This window comes from Hyaena hyaena, unplaced genomic scaffold (assembly GCF_003009895.1).
Source record: "Hyaena hyaena isolate Hyena2069 unplaced genomic scaffold, ASM300989v1 scaffold_992, whole genome shotgun sequence".
In the NCBI taxonomy this organism is placed as follows: Eukaryota; Metazoa; Chordata; class Mammalia; order Carnivora; family Hyaenidae; genus Hyaena; species Hyaena hyaena.
This window is the reverse complement of record NW_024081625.1, coordinates 526,938-537,256: the sequence shown is the minus strand read 5'-3', so window position 1 is coordinate 537,256 and position 10,319 is coordinate 526,938. Positions and strand designations below refer to the sequence as shown.

General features: G+C 58.8%; 1 protein-coding gene across 5 annotated transcripts in view; it reads left to right on the top strand.

The window, feature by feature from the left end:
• The window catches only part of TFDP1 (transcription factor Dp-1), a 39,231-nt gene extending 30,059 nt beyond the window's left edge, over window positions 1-9,172 (top strand). For 4 of the 5 annotated variants that reach the window (XM_039221609.1, XM_039221611.1, XM_039221607.1 and 1 more), the window contains 7 exons: window positions 870-1,035; window positions 1,318-1,461; window positions 1,971-2,039; window positions 3,582-3,733; window positions 4,672-4,838; window positions 5,419-5,494; window positions 8,114-9,172. In XM_039221609.1, the coding sequence (XP_039077540.1) occupies window positions 870-1,035; window positions 1,318-1,461; window positions 1,971-2,039; window positions 3,582-3,733; window positions 4,672-4,838; window positions 5,419-5,494; window positions 8,114-8,261 (922 nt within the window). In that variant the 3' untranslated portion in view covers window positions 8,262-9,172. Of the gene's footprint in view, window positions 1-180; window positions 329-869; window positions 1,036-1,317; window positions 1,462-1,970; window positions 2,040-3,581; window positions 3,734-4,671; window positions 4,839-5,418; window positions 5,495-8,113 lie in introns of those variants that run through there. The other variant, XM_039221612.1, reaches the window with a different exon arrangement.
• Window positions 9,173-10,319: the final 1,147 nt, after the last annotated feature.

The window sequence follows — 10,319 nt, the reverse complement described above, 5'->3', positions numbered from 1 at the left end:
GCGGTTCGGGGGGGCCGCACTGTAAAGGGTGGGGAGCTGCCCCCTGCCCCGCGGTTCGGGGGGGCTGCACTGTAAAGGGTGGGGAGCTCTTGGCAGAAGAAGAGGAGGAAGCTGGCTTCTCAACGCTGCAGTAACTTTGACGCTTTTTCCGTTGTGTGCACTGCAAAGTAGCATCTAGGGAGCACGGACCTCACAGCAGCCTCACCCGCTGCAACGCTGTAACTCGGCTGTTCCACGGGTGACACCCCATTGGACGGTCCTACCACACTGTCACTTTGACCCTTTCCTCCAGTAAAGACAGCCAGTGAGAAAACGGTTGTACTCGAAGGTCAGCTCTGTGACTTTCCTTAAAAACAAAGACTTGGAATTATGTCTGTTTGGTCCTAAAGCAAAAATCATCATTCCCTGAATCATTTAGTGAGAAACTCAGAACCACTGTTTCCTTGATGTGGTGACTTAAGTTGAGACACTGGGTTCCCCCTGCCCCCAAGTCAGGTGGCTGACACCTCAGATCCGCACCCCCACCGCACCCCCGGATTCTTAAATTTGCTGTAAAACGTCCATCATTCCTATGTCAGCTGATGTGTTTTCAAGCAGCGGCGTTCGTGTGTCCATGCGCATCTGGGTGTCCGCCCCATCGTTCTGGGGGCTGACGCACGCGTGAGGCCTGGCCGCTCATGATTTGTCCTCTGGCCCTTAGAGAACAAGGGGGCCTCACCCCATCACCGTGCGCAGTGCGGCCTGCTGATGAGCCAGGTCCCCGGGGTGCTCTGGGGGCTCGACCTTGCCCCACTTGCTGGGCTTGTGGGTAAACCGCGGGGCCGGCGCCGAGGGTGCTGAGGGCGCTGCCGTCCCTCTGTGTTTTGAAGGAAGCGGCACCGGAAAGGGGAGAAGAACGGGAAGGGCCTGCGACACTTCTCCATGAAAGTCTGTGAGAAGGTGCAGAGGAAGGGGACCACATCCTACAACGAGGTGGCCGACGAGCTCGTTGCCGAGTTTAGTGCCGCCGACAACCACATCCTCCCCAACGAATCTGTGAGTGTGTGATTGGCAGGGACACACACACACACACACACACACGTCCAGAGAACGATACTGAGGCGTTTCCCTGGCCCACTTGGGCCGCGGCGCCCTCTCACCCCGGATGCTGTTGCATCACGGGCTGTGACGCTCTCCCTTTGCATTCGGTGGGGACACGAGCGACTGGCACTGCCGGCGGGGTGCTGGTTACTGCCCGAGGGTGTCTGAGGTGTTGTGTGAGCGTCCCCTGGGAACGGCTCTGGATGGTCTGGGAAACCCACGCTCTGTCCTCCCCAGGCTTATGACCAGAAGAACATAAGACGACGAGTCTATGATGCCTTAAATGTGCTGATGGCCATGAACATCATCTCCAAGGAGAAGAAGGAGATCAAGTGGATCGGTCTGCCCACCAACTCGGCTCAGGAATGTCAGAACTTAGAGGTACGTGGCTGACCCGTGGTTTCCATCGAGCCCTATAGGTGTGCGTGGGAGCAGTGTGCCTGGAGCGGCGCGTGTGTGGTGTGCCCGTGGGTGCCTGCTCGGGGTCTGGCGTGTGTGCTGGCCTGGACCATGGGTCCGCCGCTTCCCCGTGCCCCGTGCCTGCCTGCTGGATGTCAGTGTGTGGCCCGTCCACCCTGGCTGCGCTCCGCAGGCCCCGGCCTGGTTGAGGGCAGTGCACCCAGCGTAGGAAAATCTGAGTCCTGGTTGTGGGATTTGACTTTCATATCAACCACATCCAGAAAATGAGAGAAGGCGGAGGAGTGTGTTGTTCTGAGACTGAAGACACAGCCCCTTGTCCCGGCCCACGAGCCGCCTTCCTTCTAGACTGATTCCCTGCCGTTAGGTTCCCAGCAGACCGTTGGGGCAAGCCCGCTGCGGGACGCTGTGTTGACGCGAGTCTTGCGTCGCACTGTCAGGTGCGCTGTGACGGCGCGGTCTCTGTTTTCAAGGTGGAGAGGCAGAGGAGGCTGGAGCGGATAAAGCAGAAGCAGTCTCAGCTTCAGGAGCTCATCCTGCAGGTAACGGCTCTGCCCTCGGCAGGCAGTGCCCTCCGCTCCCGTCTAGTGCCCCGGCGCCGCGCCGGCTCTGGTGCAGGACGGAGGGCAGGAGGGCGCGTTCACACGGCCCCTCGGTGTATTGTCCAAGTGCCCTGTCACGCGCCTTGCCTACAGACTGTCACAGGCCCACGGGTAGGAGGAAGCGCAGCACAAGCAGGGTGGGTTCCATCTGCGGCCTTGGAGCAGGTCCCCCGCAGATGAGAAGGGTCCCCCGCAGATGGGAAGGGTCCCTTGCAGATGGGAGGGGTCCCCCGCAGATGGGAAGGGTCCCCCGCATATGGGAAGGGTCCCGTACGTAAAACCTCTGCTTTGAGGGCTTGAGTGCAGATTTCATGAGCACCCACCGAGGTCCCGCGCAGGTGCTGTCGATGTGAACTCTTAGACGTGGGCCTACTTCCCAGAGAACGCGTGTGCGTGTGAGCAAACGTGTAGCATGTGTGCGGTTTGTCCGAGTCTAAGCGTTGGGAGGGATGCCCTTTGGAAGGCCACACGCGAGGCTTCCCTGGGAAGGTACACAGCATGGTCCGAGGTGTGCGATGGCGACTATGGGTCAGGGGTCAGCTCCTGTGGTCGGTGGGTGGCACCCTCCCCTGCCCCTACAGACATGTTGGCAGGTACGGCCCTCACCCCTGCAGGGCCCTGGAGGTGCTCATTCCAGGCTAGAAGGAAAAGCATATGTGTCCCAGAGCTCGTGGAGGGCGCCCAGTCGCTGGGTTGCGGCCGCGGTGCTGGGCCATCTGGCCAGGTCCTGGGGAGGGGGCGTCAGCTGCCACGGAAGTGCTGGGTGGCCAGGGGAGGGGAGATAGCTTCGTGATTTATGGAGGTGCCCGTGCACCCCAAGGCAGTGAGACCTCGGGCTCTGTGGTCGGGTCGGAGGGTGTGGGGGAGCCCTGGGACCCGGGGGGAGGCGGAGGGAGGTCTCAGGACACAGCCCCGGTGGCTGGGGTTGGGAGGTCTCCGAGCAGGGGAAGGGCCAGGGCCCGCAGACTGTGGCAGAGGCTGTACGTCTTGCCCTGCTGGGCGCCCTAACTGAGCCTCGGTCTCTCCTTCGCCCCAGAAAAAGCCTCCCATGGAGGGAGGGCTTTGCTGGGCAGGGGGGCGTGACAGCCGCGGCCCCGGGCCAGCTGGGCGAGGGGGGTGCTCTCTGCCTGTAACAGCAGGAGAGTCATCCTGAAGGCGCGGTCATCTCGGGGCTGAGCGCGTGTGCCCCCAGAGAGCCCTGCCTGGGCAGCCGTGCTGGCGTTTGTTCCTCCGGGAGGCTCTGGGTGTGGGCTGCTCGTCCGCCTCCTGACGTGGGGTGCGTGCACTGGGCTGATGTCCCTGGGGGATGTTTCTGTCAGGGGGACCCCCACCCTCCCCAGCTGTTTGCTCTGATCTCTCAAGGGCTCCGACCCCTGTTTCCGTCCCATGGGGTCGGGCGGGGTCGTCGGGAACTCCTGTGGACGAGGCTGTAGGTTGGTGGCAGCTCCTGTGAGCAGTGTGCTGGGGGCTTATCTTTTTTAGCAAATTGCCTTCAAGAACCTGGTGCAGAGGAACCGCCAGGCAGAGCAGCAGGCCAGCCGGCCGCCCCCGCCCAACTCCGTCATCCACCTGCCCTTCATCATCGTCAACACCAGCAGGAAGACCGTCATCGACTGCAGCATTTCCAACGACAAGTAGGTAGTCCCCGGCCCCCCCACCCGAGGTCCCAGCTGAGCCTCCGGTCAGAGCGGAGCACGCTGCCATCACCGTTCGGGAGGACGGGGTGTGCTGCGTGCTCGCTTGTACGAGTGCTCATCTGTAATTAGTAAGTACAGTCCCTCGGCATATTTAAGTTATAGGCTCATTTCTTACCTCCCTGGTTATACGTTTATCTTTTAAATTTTTTTTTATGTTTTTTTTTAAAATTTATTTGTAGGAGAGAGAGAGAGAGAGACAGCGTGAGCAGGGGAGGGTCAGAGAGAGAGGGAGTCACAGACTGAAACAGGCTCCAGGCTCTGAGCTGGCAGTCAGCACAGAGCCCGACGCGGGGCTCGAACCCACTAACCGCGAGATCATGACCTAAGTGAAAGTCGGACGCTTAACCGACTAAGCCACCCAGGCGCCCCTACGTTTATCTTTTAAAAGGAAAACAAAGGCCCATGGGCGGCTCAGTTGGTTGAGTGTCTGACTTTTGATCTTGGCTCTGGTTGTGATCTTGGAGTTCATGAGTTTGAACCCCTTCATTGGGCTCTGTGCTGACAGCAGGAAGCCCGTTTGGGATTCTCTCTCTCTGCCCCTCCCTTGCTTGCACGCTCCCTCTCTCTCCGTCTCCTCTCAAAATAAAGGATAAACATTTAAAAACTATATAAAAGGAAAACAAAGTCTGACAGGGTCGTTAAGAGCACAGCTGGGTCAACACAAACAGAGACAACCATTACGGGGGGGTGGGGGGGGCCCGCGGGCGGCGCAGGGGGAGCTTCCCAGCCAGTGGGCTTGGCGGGACTGCAGATGAAAAGGGCCCCAAGGAAGGCTGGAGTGAGGGGAGTCCCCGCTGAGGGCTGGAGCCACGCCTGCCACTCTCTGTCTTGAAGATGGCAAGTGACTCCCTTTCTGGGGCTGACCGTGTCCCCAGGTTCGAGTACCTGTTCAACTTCGACAACACATTTGAGATCCATGACGACATTGAGGTGCTGAAGCGCATGGGGATGGCCTGCGGCCTCGAGTCCGGCAGCTGCTCCGCCCAGGACCTGAAGACGGCCAGGAGTCTGGTGCCCAAGGCGCTGGAGCCCTACGTGACGGGTCAGTTGTGTTGGAGGGTCACGGGGGCCAGGCCTCAGCCCTGCACGTGTGGCAAGAGCAGAGATGGCCCGGGGCGGGGGGTGGCATGAGGGGGAACATGGCCCCGGGAGGCCACAGTGGCGCTCTGTGGGTTTGGAGGTGTGGTTGATGCGGTGAAGTGAGGATTTCACCTTCTGGGTGCAAGTGGGGTGGGCTTGGAGTTCTAGGCGGGGGATCTGTCTCCCCGGCCAGGGGACCCAAGGGTGAGGAGCTGTTTGCCTGGCTCTCGTGCTGCCCTCCCCTCTGGGGACTTGCTGCAGAGCACCAGGGTCATGGCCACACAGGCAAGGAAGGGGCTTTGTGGTGAGAGAGCTGTGGGGGGGCTGTCCCCCGGAGCTGGGCTGGACCGCAGGGTGGGCCCCGTAGAAGTCCCCGGCACTGGCTGCTCACTGGCGCGCCGACTCTGAGGCCGGCAGCCACACTTGGTCCCTCTCGGGGAGGAAGCTGCCCGGGGTGGGGGTTGGCCATCCGGCCTGTGGCAGCCTGGTTGTCGTGCGAGCCTCCGTCGTGTGACCTTTGCTGCATTTTCTTCTCTTTCCAGAGATGGCTCAGGGATCGATCGGAGGGGTGTTCGTCACATCAGTGTCCACCTCCAATGGCACGAGGCTTTCTGCCAGGTGACCGGGCTCTGGGTGGGGCGGCCCCCACACGCAGGCCAGGCCCAGCTCATGCCCTGGGCGGGAGGCAGCGCTGCCTCCTCGTGTCTCCCCCTAAAACTTCAAAGTGACACGTGACTTTGATTTTGAAGAAAGCAGCATGCGGTGAAGTGGGGCCCAGACCCGAGCCCGAGCCCCAGCCCCAGCCCCGGGCACAGGGTGTTTCCGTGTTTCCTTCTGCTGCTGAACATGCTTGGGGTCGTCTGTACACAGAATTTTGTTCCCTGCTTTCTTCAATTTACCATTTATTGTATGTATATTTTGTATACATACAATGTATAGTCAGCGAAGGAGCTTTATTATTTAAACCAGTGGGTATTAGTCTTTGACCCAGCCGTGCCACAGAGCAGAACTGTGTTGTTTCTGGGTATTTTTCTTAGGTTCTTAAAGATTAATAGAACTTCTGCTTTAAGTGTTGACAAAACAGGGTTTTATTAACTTTTATGTTGTGTTAGGTTACACGTAACAGATATTACTTTGTATTGGTCCCACATAATAGTAAATGTTTAATTTCTTAAAATATCAGGTAGATGAGCAGTCTTTAGGTTCAGCGAAATGGGCCTGGTCTGATAAAGGCCAGCGCGGCCCTGCGGCTGCCCCGCGGCTCCCGGGTTCTGTCGCACCCGCGCCGCAGGACGTGCTGCAGTGGGGCCGTCGCCGAAGTCCTTGTGGGGGCCTGGCCTGGGTCAGGGTCAGGCGGAGGTCAGCTCCCTCCCCCTGCGTGTGCGTGTGCGCACGTGTGTGCGCGCATGTGTGTGTATGCGTGTGTGTAGCAGTCAGTCTGCGTGATGCTGATAACCAGCTGTTCTAAGAGTCAGAATTTGGGTATCTTCTAGCCTTTCATGTTCACAGAATTCTTTCTATTGATTAAAGTTTCCGAGACGTCAGCTTTTATTTGAGGGAGGCAAAGCCATTAGTTTTTCAGAAGAAAAGACTGAAAAGTGGCCGAGACGTCTCATGCGGGCCCAGCAGTTTGCTAGGCAGTTAGGTGGTTCCGCTTAGAAGCTGCAGCGGAAGCAGCCGTGTGAGCCGTTCTGACATCTGCGAGGTGGGGTCCCAGCCGTGGGGCTCCTTTGTCAAAGGGTGTAGTGATGACCCGTCCTCCTCGCATGATGCCGGTAATCCTGACTAGCGAGGGGTGTGAAAATCTGCACGTCTGCTTGCGCGTTCGAGAAAAGCCTCGCTGGTGCCCCAGCTCTGGGCCGCAGCGGGTGTGGGTGCGGTGCCCACACGGTCCCGTCCCTGCCGAGACCGCCCTCGGCGATCATCCCGCGCCCAGAACGCCTTCTCTGAGTGTAGAGCAGCTGCCGCCCCGCACGGCCCCGCTCCCATGTCCTGTGCTCTCGAGGCAGCTGCAGGCCTTCCAGTCTGGCGGCGGAGGGGGGACCCCGAGCCCCACATGCTGGCGGGAGTGCCCGGCCAGAACCCGAGGGGCCTCTGTGCAGCTCTGCACTGCCGGCCCGCGTCCCTTGTGTCTCTTAGAATGTGTCTGGTGTCTCTTAGAATACTGTTGCTTGCCGCTAGACCCCAAGACGGAGGGAGCGCAGTGACTTTTGACAGGTGTCTGAGTAGGTCATACTTCACGTGCCGGGCACCTTCTGGTGCCCCAGGACCGTATCTGCCGCCTTGCATCTGACCCGCTCTGTGCCAGGTGCTGGGGGCCGCCTGAACCCAGAGGTCTTTCCTCAGGACCCCAGGTCTGAAGATCCCTCTGTTCTAGGCCAGGGTCTGGCCTGAGGCAGTGGCGCCATCTGGGGCCACATGACTGTCGTGTGTGCTGCCCGGTGCCTTGTGACGTGTTTGGTGGCACCCTCAGGCTCAGATGCCAGTAGCCGTCCCCCAGCCCCCGTTGTGACAGCCAGAGAGGATTAGAAGTCCCCGCCCCTGCCAGCCTAGGCAGGTTCTGGATGTGCGTCTGAGCACCCTGCTTCCCTCGGCTGCCGTTCCCGGGAGGTCAGGTCCCAGAGAGTGTGAGACTCGGGTGCTGCAGCTCCACTCCCAGGGCTCTGCACGGTGCGGGGGGAGGCGTGTGGGCCCGGGGTGTCCCGCACACACACAGGTGCACGTGCACACCATCGCAGGGCAGTGGATGTGTGCACACAACCACACACGCGTATACATGTGCACGCACACAATCACACACATGCATATACAACCACACCAACGTTGTGCATACTCACACAACCATACACATGCGTACATGTGCGTGCACACAACCACACACATGCACGCATAGAACCATGCTCATACACAACCACAAAGGCAGCACGTGCACACAACTCGCTGGGCACCCCCAGTGCACTGTCATCAGAGGGCCTTGCTTTGAGGGCCCCGTGTCCTTTCTGGGCCCCTTTCTCCTCACCTGTTCTCACCCCCCCTGGAGATCAGCTCATAGCTCACGCCTGGAAGAAGGGTCTGTGGTTCGCAGCGTGAGCCCGTCGGGGTTTGTTTGTAACATAACAACCAGTATCGTGGCTCGACCAGCGTTGCTGTGAGGTCGGTGTCACGAGTGAGGGTGTGGATGCGGGGGCTCCCCACTCGGCCTGCGCACCGCTGACGCCCTGTCCCTCGACCCCGCAGCGACCTGACCAACGGTGCGGACGGCGTGCCGGCCACCAGCTCCAGTGGGTCCCAGTACAGCGGCTCCCGGGTGGAGACCCCCGTGTCCTGCGTCGGGGAGGACGAGGACGACGACGACGACTTCAACGAGAACGAGGAGGAGGACTGACGCCGCGGGCGCCCACGGCCCACGCCGGGGAAGCCTGCCCTCTGCGCGGGCGGCGGCCCGCGGCGGCCCCTCCCGGGGAGACGCCCCAGCGAGCGGGCGAGGGCTGCGTCCCGCGGGGGCCGAGGGTGCGCCGGGGCGCCAGCCGCGACCGGGGCCTCTCTCCGCTGCCCAGGATCTCGCTTGCGTTGTCCGTCTGTAGCTCAGAGCCCACTCTGGCCCGTGGTTCTTGCTGAGTGAGCCTCCTCCCGCGGCCCCCGGCGGCCAAGCCCTGCTCCTCCGCGCTGGGCCGCAGATCGTACTGGGACTTTATTTTCCCTTAAGTTATATTGACTGTGTGACTCCATCAAGTTCATACGTTTTATTTTCCTCGATGTTGCAGCAAATTGCCAAGTTCTTTATTCGTTTTGTTTCGTTTGGTAAAAGTTCACTGCCTTGCTGGTGCAGCTGCGAGAACTGGAGGGCTTGGAGCGGCGGGCGGCCTGCGGCTCCGCGGGCTTTCCTGTACAGCTGTTTACACACCCACACGTCTGTCTTGACGCACACGGAAACAAACGCCGTCTTTGTTTCGTGAGCATCTTCCTGTAACTACGATAAAGTTGACATTAAATATAGAGAATGTTCTAACAGTTTTTTAACTCAGAATTTGTCAATCATTTTTAATAGTTCTTTTTTTATAAAAAGAAACGGGATTTCAGGACAGGCAGTCGTCCCTTTTAAAACTTATTCACAGAGAACCATTAACCGCACAGTTGCTGTTAGCTGCCTGTTCTACAACAATAGTCTTTTTATTGAAACACAAATAAACTTTTCTGTAATATTTTATGGAATATAAAGAGACTTTAATTGTTTGACTTGTTTAACTCGGCACTGTTAGTTTTTATTAATAAAACGCGCATGGGCATTTTAAACCAGCTCCGTGTTCCTCTGATTCACGATCATTGTGCGGAAGCTTCAGCGTGCGGCCCACTTCTTGCCGAGGAGGACGGTCACCGGGCTGTGTGCTGAGCACCCCTCACCCTCCTCCTGCGTCCTCGGCTCAGGGGCAGGTTCTGGGCTGAGTCTCCTCAGAAAAATTGAGATCGACGGGGAAGAAGGGACACTTAACCACCTTACATGAGCCGCCTGGTGTTTTGAAGCCATCAGCCTTGGAAGGGAGCCTGCGGTCCCCTGGGATGATGTGGCCGCCCGCCCTCTCTTGCCAGTCAAGACTTCCCTCAACTGTCCCGAGGGCCTGGGGACACCGTTCTGGCGCCCTTTGCCTGCTGTGTGTAGGCGGGACCCCCAGATGGCGTGCGGGGCGCGTGTGTGGCTGCGTGCGGTGCTGGCGTGGGAGTGAGGCCGCTCTGGGACAGCAGGCTTGTTTGGCCACGATGCTCCAGAGGGGAGCACCTGCCCGCCACCCCCTTTACCTGCCAGAGCTGTGGCGCTCTAGCATAGTCTGATTTCCTTGATTTAGGATTAAAACTTTAAGAAGAAGATTCTTTTTTTTTTTTTTTTTTATATTTTTTTTTTTTATTTATTTCTAGGAGAGAGAGAGAGAGACAGCGTGAGCAGGGGAGGGTCAGAGAGGGAGGGAGACACAGACTCTGAAACACGCTCCAGGCTCTGAGCTGGCAGTCAGCACAGAGCCCGACGCGGGGCTCGAACCCACGAACCGCGAGATCATGACCTAAGCGAAAGTCGGACGCTCAACCGACTAAGCCACCCAGGCGCCCCAAGAAGAAGATTCTTAAAGAGAAAGGGACTTTTTTGTTATTTTTCCCCTTATCAGGAAAGACGTGACTGATGTATGTAGAGTAAGCATGACTTTAATGTGCTTTATTTGTACAGCGTAGGAATTGTGTCTTTAAAAGCAAGCCCTCCAGTCGTCCATCCTCGTGAGGTGAGTTTCTTGCTCACGCGGGTACCGGGAGGTCACAGGGGTCAGGAAAGCTGAGGCACGGAAAGGAGAGAGAAGTTGCCCAGAGTGAGTTTTCAGGTCTTGTTAGTAGGTGACGGCTGCCTTGGGGTCACCACACCGGCTCAGCGTTTTGACCCTCACTGCAAGTTCTGTCACTG